Below are 10,567 nucleotides of genomic sequence, written 5' to 3'. Positions count from 1 at the left end.
AGTGCGACTCAACGATTTCCCTCATGTCAAGTGAAACCTTGATCTGCCTTACTTCATGAACAATCTTGAGCCAAGTTGAGTCGCACCGGAAACAACCGAAATCTTCTGTTCTCATTGCTGCTTTTCCACCTTTTCGTTCTTTAACTTTAACCAGAATCTGCCAAACGGGTGAACACTAACGTTTATTATGTTTGGTTAATTAAGGGCCTGGTCCTCACTTCATCGTTACGTATGTTTAATCTGTGCCAAACGAAAACGGGAAACGCCACAGAGGAGAAATTAGTTTTTGACGAACCTCGTTCTGCTTTTCACTCCGAGTAAAAATCTGCGTTTCGGTTAAAACGTCTGTTTTTCCGTGTGTTGTTTTTATTGTTTGTTTTAAAGCCAAACAGAGTCATTTGCCAACAGCCGATCTCGGTGCCATACACAACACTAATAAGTTCATACGTGTTCAGACAGTGTCTCAGTCTCTACCTGTTATTCAGCAGCATTATAACAATAATGTTCTCAGAAACGATCGTGTCTCTGTAGGTTTGTTTTTGTACAGTTTCATAATTTATGTTATCACGATGTACAGGTTATGTTATTTTCTATAGTCTATGCATTTCTAAACATTTAACAGAACACGTTTTGTTTTGTCTCAAGTTTTCATTCACTAAGTAAATTGAGTTTATTTAAGACCTGGAACATTGTGAAAGCTACAAAACAATTGGTCTAAAGTTCCACTTTCCTCACCGGCTGGTAACTGTCGGAGGTTTGATGCCGGGCAGGGAGAGTACAGCCAGATTCTATTTTCAGAAAACATCTGCCCCCTGCTGGCGTAATGAAAAGATTAAAACCAAGACGATGAGCTGCAGGAGGTTAAAGCTGCGAGTTCACTTGGAGTTTAACCTTTAATACAAACCCCATCCATCATTCATAGAAACATGCTTATCAATGCAGCTTGAAAGTCTTTAAATAGGTCATAAAAGTGTTGATTTCATTATATTTTAGTTGTAAATTCTGGAAAAACCTTATTTTATTTGTAAAATTGACAGTTAATAAGGAGGAAATGAAATTATTTGCCTTTAAATGTCATGTTGCCTAACTTGACTGACAATTACTTCGGAGGAATTCAGTAATTTCTATGAATTCGTGTTACATTAAAGTTAATAAAACAAGCGTCTGTAAGAACAGCTCAGATCGAATCAAGCAACTCGGCACAAACAACTCGAGCATCGACAGAATCTCTGAATTTATAGAAATGATCGGTTTTGATTTTCACATTTAAAAAACGTTACAGTTCAAATTCTCATTTTCTAAACCGATGCCTTTCGATCGTGACAATCGTCTGAACCAAGTCATCAGATTTTAAACTGATGCTTCCGATGCTCATCATCTTTATTTAAATCACTTTGTCTCTTCTGTAGCATCGAGTGTCCACGTTGTTCTCGAAGCGTCTCGTTCATAAACCTCATTCTTGAATTCACTTGGAGAGTTTACACAGTTTGAAGAGTCATGTCCTGCCTGTTTGTAACTGATCCTCTGTTACGTCTGTGAGCTACTGAATATGTTAATGCATTATTGATTATAGATTACAAACCAGAGGAGAGCAGAGGTCCGGATGTTGTTTTTGTGCCCGATTTATCAAAACAACGATTAATCCAAGTACCTCTAAGAGCTTTTATTTTTGGAAATTCTCTGTGAGTGAATTCTCTCTGATGCCTGCGGTTTGTACACGTTTGTTCCGTTGTCGCTGTGAGTTTTGATGCCTGTGTGTGTTTGTTGGGTTTGTTGCACCGTCAGCATGTTCGACACCATGAGAAAGGAATGACCTGTGATGTGTTTAGTGTTTCTGATGTCTGAGCTGCAAATAAATCTCTGTGGTTGTTTTTACCCTTTGGGTTTTTTTGTCCACAATGAAGTGATTTAAAATAGAAGAATTTTCATTTTCACAGGCTGCAGTATCACAGCAACGCAAACAAACACTGTACTGAACATTTAACTCTTTAGAAAACATAGAATGTTCATTGTTCAAGATAATTTGAGCACAACTTGTTATCTCCTGTGCACAAGATGCATTTTATCGTTGGAATAATCGGACGATGTAATTTTGTTGAAGGCACAATAATGAAAAAGAAAATAAGGGATCATATCTTTAGTCAAAGACACAAATTCACAATTTAATTTAACGTGGTGATAATGTCTACATGAGTAAAAGCAAAACTGTAAGAAAAAACATTTTACGCTGAAACACTTTCAATGAGAGACCGGTGACCTGTTCCTCTGGTTTCCATGGCAACGGCATTGTGAGATTTGACAGCTGATTAAAGACGAATTCGTACGATAACATCTTTTGAATCTGACGTGTTTGTTATTCACTTAAACACTTGACTGTTTGTGTCTGATCACAACTAGTTCAACACTAGATTCTCATAATACTCTGTGAAATATTCAATATTTTTCTAGAGAACACACGGATATTTCTTGTGGCAAGTGATGAAAAGTGGAAGAAATTCCCTTTGTGAGGTCACTTTTACTTCAACCTTTTATTACCAAAATTAAATCAGGTTATTCTTTAGTCCGAGAGAATGTTTGTGCCAAATGTGAAGGAATTCCCTTGAGGCCTTCTGGAGAAATCGCGTTCACAAAGCAAATAATAATCTTTATGAGGTCCCAGTGATCTTTAACTTGGACCTATGATCACCAAAATATAATCAGTTCATCCTTGAGTCTAAGTCAATGTGTGTACTAACTTTGAAAGGATTCCTTCAAGGTTTTTGGGTGATATCACGTTCACAAGGCAAAACATTTGCTTGGTGAGGTCATAGTGACCTCGATTTTGACATTTGGCTATGTAAATAGAATGACATCATAAAAAATGCATGAAAAACCCACTTGATACACAGAATTCACAGTGGAGAAGATTTATTAGCATTTTGTTTAGGAAACTTCTCACCACAAGAGACAGTGTGAAACAAACATAAATACCCGAGAACAGTAGAACCTGTAGAGCGTGAAGTGTAGTTACAAAAATAAGTCAGTGTATTTCATTTCTTTTTACATATCTGTCGACGCTGCCAATTTCATTCAAGGAAAAAAATAAAAATACTTTGTGAAGTAATTAAATTCCCGACAGTTTAAACATTAAAATACGTCATCACGTGTAAACATGAGAATTCAAAGAGAATCTGAATATTAGCTCTATGTCTCTAACATGATATAAAAGCTAAAAGGAACATGCAGAGGACTGTAAAAACATCCATAATCTAAATCCGAGAACTAAAACCTGTGAATAAAACTGATGACCCAGTCCTGTTGGTTTCTGTGACACTTACAGGTTTTTTTTAACAAACATCTTGTAGCCAGACATTTATTTACGTTGGAGACGGACAATATCTCAGCTATTTTACTTAAAAATACTTACAAATCTTGTCTTGTGAGCAGATACGTTGCGACGGAGGCTCGTGAGTTTTGTTAATATATTAACAAAACCCCGAAAATACCTGAAACTGAACTTTGAAATCGTCTCATTCTGTAAAACTCATTATTTCCCGGCAAGCGACAGCAAATACAGAAAATCCAAGGATCTTCATAATCTCATAAAAAAAACACAAAACAAATATTCCATATAAATAATCTCAGAACAGTTTCTGTGTGTGAATCTGAAACAACGACCCAGTTGTTCCATGTTGTGTTTTTTTTACCCTGTAAAATAATATATATTTAAATACTGCAGAAGATGTTGAACTAAACTCTAACGTGAAAAACCCTCATTCTGAGACAACTGTCAGCGACGATCTAGAAAATATGAAAAAGAAAAATGCAGCAGAATTTTCTAGCGAGCAATAATTCATCTGATGTTTTGATAAAAACATCTTTATAATAATTTTATTTTTATAAAGATCCGATCATGACTGAGAAGAAAACACAACTTTCATTTGACTTCATGGTTGAAAGTTAAATCGAGTTTCAGTGAAGTCGTGAATCCACCAGTCGAGTTTTTAATGTGGATAAAATGTGTTCCTGCTGTCGCCAGGAGGGGGCGATGGATAATTAAGATCCTTCATTTCCGAATAAATTCTTTGGCTGTAATGTTATACTGATAATTTAAAAAATCTAGTTTAGGAATATACAAATCAGGAAACATCACAAATTGATGTATTATAAATGTAATTTACATGTTGAAACTCAGCAGAACTTTCAGAGGGAAAATCAACTCGTAGAAACTTGAATGTTTCCTCTATTTAAACTATTATCAGAACCAAAACACCAGGATGATTCCAAGTGAAATATTAGTAAATGACTGTTTGAATTAAAACTAAAACATGAGTTAACACCTTCAGCTTTCAGAACATAAGAGCAAACAAATGGAAAACATCCAGGTGGAATTTTGGGACTTTTTAGAACAAAGCTGAGATTGTATTTTTTCATTTGGACGACTGGTGGTGGCAAAACAAACGCTTCCTAACTTCACTGTCAGTGTGAAGACGTTGTAGTTTTTCTGCTTTAAAATAGTAACATATATATATAAATATACAGATGAGTTTTGTGCCGAGTGAATGTTCGCAGGCTTCAGACTTTGGTGACGTTTTCTGTTTGCTCCTGTGGCGGCGGCGGCGGCGGCGCCAGCGGCATCTCATCGTCTTCATCGTCCACGCTCAGGTCCAACCTCAGGTTGTCCAGAGTCTGACGGATGTTCAGAGACTCTTTACGTCTGTGAGAGACACATGAGGTTTGATTAATATAAGATCAAATGATCCTTTATTAGTCCCAGGATGGGGAAATTTGCACTTTTACAGCAGCAAGAGTCAAAATAGGCTTCAGTGAGTAATAAGTAACATGAAATACTCAAGTTTAAGGACAATAATACTAATACTGCACTTCTACAGCATGAGAATATGCACAGGAAATGGATTTTTACAGGAACTGTTGCACAGACAGATGAATATTCCACAGTTGAAAGAGTTAAAGTCCATAATGCTGCATTTTTACGTGAAACACAATCCATAGAATCCTCAGACTTTGAATATGGTTTTGTTGAGTAGAGAGAACGTACTTCATCTGCAGGTGCTGGTCGAGCAGCTGCCTCTGCAGCCGGCCGCTCGTCTCCCGCTCCTCGGCCAGCTCTCTCTGGGTGTGGCGGTACTGCGCCTCCTTCCTGCTCGCCTCCTCCTCCGACTCGTTCAGCTGACGCTTCAGGGAGCGGATCCTCTGGTTCATCTGGACGGACACAGATCATCGGTTAGTTGGGACAAAGCTTAAAACACCTTCCTGCTCAGCAACGCTTCATTCTAGATTTCGTGCAGGAGCCAGTTTTGGTGTGTTTGAGTTTCACTGCACGGCATGAATCTTAAAAACATTTCAAACATTTCTAAAAACTGAATATAAACGAGGGAAGACTTCAAACAGAAACGTCCTGAAAGAAGCTTCAAAGACTCTTCCGCGCATTTTCTATATATATTTAAAAACACAGATAATAATGTCTGAAAAGAGGAGAATGTTCTAAAAGGAAAATGTATCTCTGTGTGTTTGATTGTGTGTGATTGTGTGTGTGTGTGTGTGTGTGTGTGTGATGGTGTGGTTGTGTGTGTCTGGTTGTGTGTGATTGTGTGTGTGTGTGTGTGTGATTGTGTGTGTGTCTCACCAGGTCTTTCTGCTCATTAGCTATCCTGTGCTCCTCCTCCATCTGATCACTCAGCTCGTTGGTTCTTCGCTCCATTTTGCTGATTGTGTTTGTCAGAACAGCTTTGTTCCTGCATCAAAACACACAACGAGTTATACACAAACACTACACATTTACTGTTAGAATTATTATTAATATGATATAAAACCAGTTCCAGCTTCCTGTTTGTTCCTGTTTCCTTTCAAATCTTTACACAACCCAGCTCTAGTGAATATCAAACATTTACTGACTTCCCCGGGAACCATCTTAATCTAAATAACATATATATTAAAATCCTCATGTTATGGTTGTTTATGGTGTGTGAGCAGCAGGAGCATGTGACCGACCTCTCCTCGGTCCTCAGCAGGTTCTCCAGCTCTTTGGCTCGACTCTCCGCTCGGGACACCACGTCCTCCTGGACCCTGGAGCTCTGCAGCTCGTCCACCTCCAGACGCAGCTGACGCAGCTGCACAGGGAGAGAGACTCAAGTTTAAATCAACAATAATATAATCAAGACTCATAAAGCATAATTCAGACCTCGTACGTAATATATTAGCTGAGCTTTTCAGGCCTAAAATTCCCCCTAAAATATGATTTTTTAAGACACTGGAAACTCTGTAGTTTATGTTTTTAGAGTGTAAAATGTAATGAAACACACACACACTCACTCACTCACTCACTCACTCACTCACTCACTCACTCACTCACTCACACACTCACACACTCACACACACACACACACACACACACACTCCCACAGACACACACTGTACCTGTCTCTCCATGGCGACCTTCTCAGTTTCCAGTTGGTCGTTCAGCTCTTTCTCCTGAATCACCTTCAGCTGCAGCTGCTCCGTCTGATCAGAAACAACAAATGAGTCAACGACCGACAGAGATATGAATATTATTTATAATATTAATATTATTAGTCGAGTCTGGTCACCTGCTCGATGGCCCTCTTGTGTTTGGCCGCCCATCTCTGCTCGCTGTCCTGCAGCTCCTCCAGGTCGCTCTCCAGGTCGATCATCTTCTCCTGAAGGGAAACAGAAATCAGAGTCGTCAACTAACCAGTTCTGATCTGAGGTTTAACTCAGGATATTTATAACTGGGCCAGATTGTGAGGATTTTGCATAATTCATGTTCTGTTAACCTCAAAGTCTGAAGGTTTTCACGACTGATTGATTCAAGTGGACTGTTTGAATCATGAGATCGTAAACGAAACAACGGGATGAAAGGTCCTGACTGACATGAGACTGAGCCCTGATTGGTCGAGCTTGTGTATTTGATGTTTTTTAACCATGTACATGTGGAGTAAGAGGCACTTTGTACCTGAGCCTGTTTGAGTTGCTTGGCCAGGTCGTCTCTGGCCTGCTGGGTCCCCTGCAGCTCCATGTGCAGGTCGTCCACCGACCTCTCCGCCTGTTTGCACTGCAGCTGGATCCGCTCCCTCAGCTGGATCTCCTCCTCCAGGGTCCGCTCCTTATCGATCAGCTTCCCAGAAACCTGCACAGGAGGAAACACACATCTTACAGCTGCTGTCTCACCAGAGAGACCAGAACATGTTACAGCCGTGGGTAACGTCTCAACGAGCCCATGAGACTGATGGGAGTGGGCCGTACCTCCCCCTGCAGGCGGCCCACGAGGTTCTGCAGCCGCAGCAGCTCCTGGTCCTTCTCCAGCAGAGACTCCTCCAGCTCGTCCACACGCATGTGGGCGTCGTCACGCAGCTTCTGGTGCAGGTTGACCTCGGCCGAGGCCTGAGACGACACCTGCAGCGCCTCGTTCAGCTGCGAGCACACGGGACACGGGGTGTTAGTACGATCACGCACATGCATGTTCTATTAAGAACTTAATGACTTCAAAGAAACAACTAACTAAACCTAATTCATTGTCTACTCTGCATCAGTTTCTTTATTCAAAGCAACACTGTGCAACTTCTACTGGGCAACAGCGCCCTCTGCAGCCACATGTGGGGATTACTTCTGTTCCATGCAGAGGAAAGAAAGGAAAACACAGAACTTTAAATATGAGGTGATAGAAATCTTGAGATACAAGAGGCTGGAAACAACAAAGATATCTACGTGTATTTAATAAGGGGCTTTCTGCAGAAAGGATCAACACACCGAGAGTCACTAGGATCTCAGAGTGAAGATGCAGAACAGTCAGATACAAGGGTCTTATATAGCAAGCTTCAGGGCCGTCTCTCTGAGCCAATCCAGACAGGTTCCATAGGTGGAGGAAGGAGAGGAATCTAAACACAACAGCTGATTCACATGTGTTTCCTGAGGTGATAGGAGGAGGTCTCACTCTATTCCGTCTCACTGTATTACTTCTATTATTATTATATATACTGTTGCTGCCATTATTACTATATAATGCTATTATATTGGTATAATTACTATCATATATAAATATATATAATGTTATATTATATACTATATATACTGTACTATTTTTATATACTGTCTAACAATAACATTACCATCATATCATCAGTACTATTACCATCATCTTGCCACTGCACCTTTTCTACCTATTTATCTTGTGTTTCTGTTTTTATTCTTTCTACCTCAATATTTTTTATTTTATTCTATTGTATTGTATTTTATTGTATTTAAATATACCGGCTGCTATGACAACTTAATTTCCCTTCGGGGATGAATAAAGTTATCTATCTATCTATCTATCTATCTATCTATCTATCTATCTATCTATCTATCTATCTATCTATCTATCTATCTATCTATCTATCTATCTATCTATCTATCTATCTATCTATCTATAACCAGTTCCGACCATAAAACAGCTCAAGTCATCAAAAATGTCACAAAAGTCTCTTGACAAGGCTTCAAACACTTACTGTCCAAATACAAAGTACTTTGTCAACGATGCTTAGTTCATTTTCTACTACACAGTTTTATGAGTTGGCCTGTACCTCCTCCTCCAGCCTGAGGAGGCTGCTGTTGAGCTCAGACGTCCTCTTGTCCTTCGAGTCCTTGTCCACCTCGTGCTCCTCCAGTTGTCTCTCGGCCAACCACAGCTTCTCCCCCAGGGTCTTGGCGTGCTGCGTCTGGTTCTCCAGGTTCTCCTGAACACACAACACACACACGTATGACACACGCGTGTAAACACGGCTCACAGGTCTGGTGGTTAACACAACGAGACTGAAGCTCTCACCTCAGCGTCCTTGATCCGGTTTTTGAGCGACTGCTGGAGGAAGTTGAAGGCGTACTCCTGCGTGTTGGCCTCCACCATCATGTCCCGCGCCTGCCGCACCTCGATCTGCACAGAGCAACAGATCATCAGCCACGAGATCATCAGCGTCTCAGCTCCACTATCATCTCATCACCTCCATACCTCCATCTCTCTGTATTTCTCTCCTGTCGACTGGCTCTCTCTCTCCATCTCGATCATCTGCTCCCTCATCCTCTTCATCTCGTTGGTCAGCTGAGTGTTGGTGCGCAGGAGATCCTCGTTGTTCACCAGGAAGCCGCGCATCTCAAACCTGAGACAGAGGAACAGGTTTGAGAAAAACATTTTTAAAAGTTCGAGGTGAAATATACTGTCTAACAATAACATTACCATCATATCATCAGTACTATTACCATCATCTTGCCACTGCACCTTATCTACCTATTTATCTTGTGTTTCTGTTTTTATTCTTTCTACCTCAATATTTTTTATTTTATTCTATTGTATTGTATTTTATTTTATTCAAATATACCGGCTGCTATGACGACTTAAATTCCTTTCGGGGATGAATAAAGTAATCTATCTATCTATCTATCTATCTATCTATCTATCTATCTATCTATCTATCTATCTATCTATCTATCTATCTATCTATCTATCTATCTATCTATCTATCTATCTATCTATCTATCTATCTATCTATCTATCTATCTATCTATCTATCTATCTATCTATCTATCTATCTATCTATCTATCTATCTATACCCACGTTTTGAGAATGACTGAAATAAAGAAATAGACAAATTAAAGAAAGAAAGAAAGAAATACCTGATCTGGTTTCTCTCCTTTTCCATCTCCACACTCTCTGCCTCCAGGAACTGGTTACGCTGTAGATACAAACACACACAGACAAAGACACACACACACACACACACACACACACACACACACACACACAGACACACAGACACAGGGACGAAGTTTAACAAAGTGTTTCTTCACCAGAACGACAACAACTGACAAAATGGGTTTAAAATCCCCAAACCTCTAATGCTTCAGATCCATCACACATTGATATTCATGCTCATTAAATATGGTTTTCCCATCGGACTCCTGTGGATTCTATCTGGTGGTCACAGACCAGCACGTGAACCAGTGACTCTCACCCTCTGACACTCCTCCAGCTGCTTGGTCAGTTCCTCGATGAAGTCCTTCTTGTTGTTGGCTCCCAGCGTGTTGGAGCGGAGGCTGTAGTGTTGACCCGGCATCACCTGAGGCTGAGGAACAAAAAAACACACACATCATACAGAGCGGACGAGGGAGGCAGAGCGTGTGGAATCCGTGCCGAACGCGTGTCAGTGAACGCACCACGTGGTTGTGGTTGTGGTTGACCTCGGCCCGTCTCTTCACCAGCGTTTCGTAGGCGGAGAATCGAGACCGAGGGGCGGTGACCCCCACCGGGCTGGTGCTGCGGCTGTTGAAGCTGTACAGGTTCATCTCGGAGGTGGCAGGAGACAGGCCGCTGGGAGCCTGGGGGGGGGGGGGCAGGGAGAAGAGGAGGGTCATTAAATATTAAAATCAACAGAATCATCTTTATAGGATGTGGTGATAAGGATGTGGAAGTTTTGTGTCTATAGAAAAACATGTGTTAAAGTATATAAGTGATTATTGTGTATGGAGTTTTTAGATTGTTTCTTCTGGAGAAAGTTTAAACCTTTTTAAACATTTGTA

The 10,567-nt window shown here is 40.5% G+C and overlaps 1 protein-coding gene across 1 annotated transcript in view; it reads right to left on the bottom strand.

The window, feature by feature from the left end:
• Positions 1–2,890: 2,890 nt before the first annotated feature.
• Positions 2,891–10,567, bottom strand: part of LOC133010310 (uncharacterized) — a 38,681-nt gene continuing 31,004 nt past the window's right edge. The window contains exons 11-24 of the mRNA XM_061077847.1: positions 10,205–10,366; positions 10,003–10,113; positions 9,665–9,723; positions 9,002–9,149; positions 8,822–8,926; positions 8,580–8,732; positions 7,264–7,431; positions 6,974–7,147; positions 6,588–6,677; positions 6,418–6,501; positions 5,992–6,110; positions 5,627–5,735; positions 5,039–5,202; positions 2,891–4,696 (exon numbers count right to left, since the gene is read on the bottom strand). Coding sequence (XP_060933830.1) covers positions 4,555–4,696; positions 5,039–5,202; positions 5,627–5,735; positions 5,992–6,110; positions 6,418–6,501; positions 6,588–6,677; positions 6,974–7,147; positions 7,264–7,431; positions 8,580–8,732; positions 8,822–8,926; positions 9,002–9,149; positions 9,665–9,723; positions 10,003–10,113; positions 10,205–10,366 — 1,788 coding nt within the window. The 3' untranslated portion in view covers positions 2,891–4,554. The remainder of the gene's footprint in view (positions 4,697–5,038; positions 5,203–5,626; positions 5,736–5,991; positions 6,111–6,417; positions 6,502–6,587; positions 6,678–6,973; positions 7,148–7,263; positions 7,432–8,579; positions 8,733–8,821; positions 8,927–9,001; positions 9,150–9,664; positions 9,724–10,002; positions 10,114–10,204; positions 10,367–10,567) is intronic.

This window comes from Limanda limanda, chromosome 1 (assembly GCF_963576545.1).
Source record: "Limanda limanda chromosome 1, fLimLim1.1, whole genome shotgun sequence".
Lineage (NCBI taxonomy): Eukaryota > Metazoa > Chordata > Actinopteri > Pleuronectiformes > Pleuronectidae > Limanda > Limanda limanda.
The sequence above is the reverse complement of the archived record's forward strand: the minus strand, read 5'-3'. Positions and strand labels throughout refer to the sequence as shown.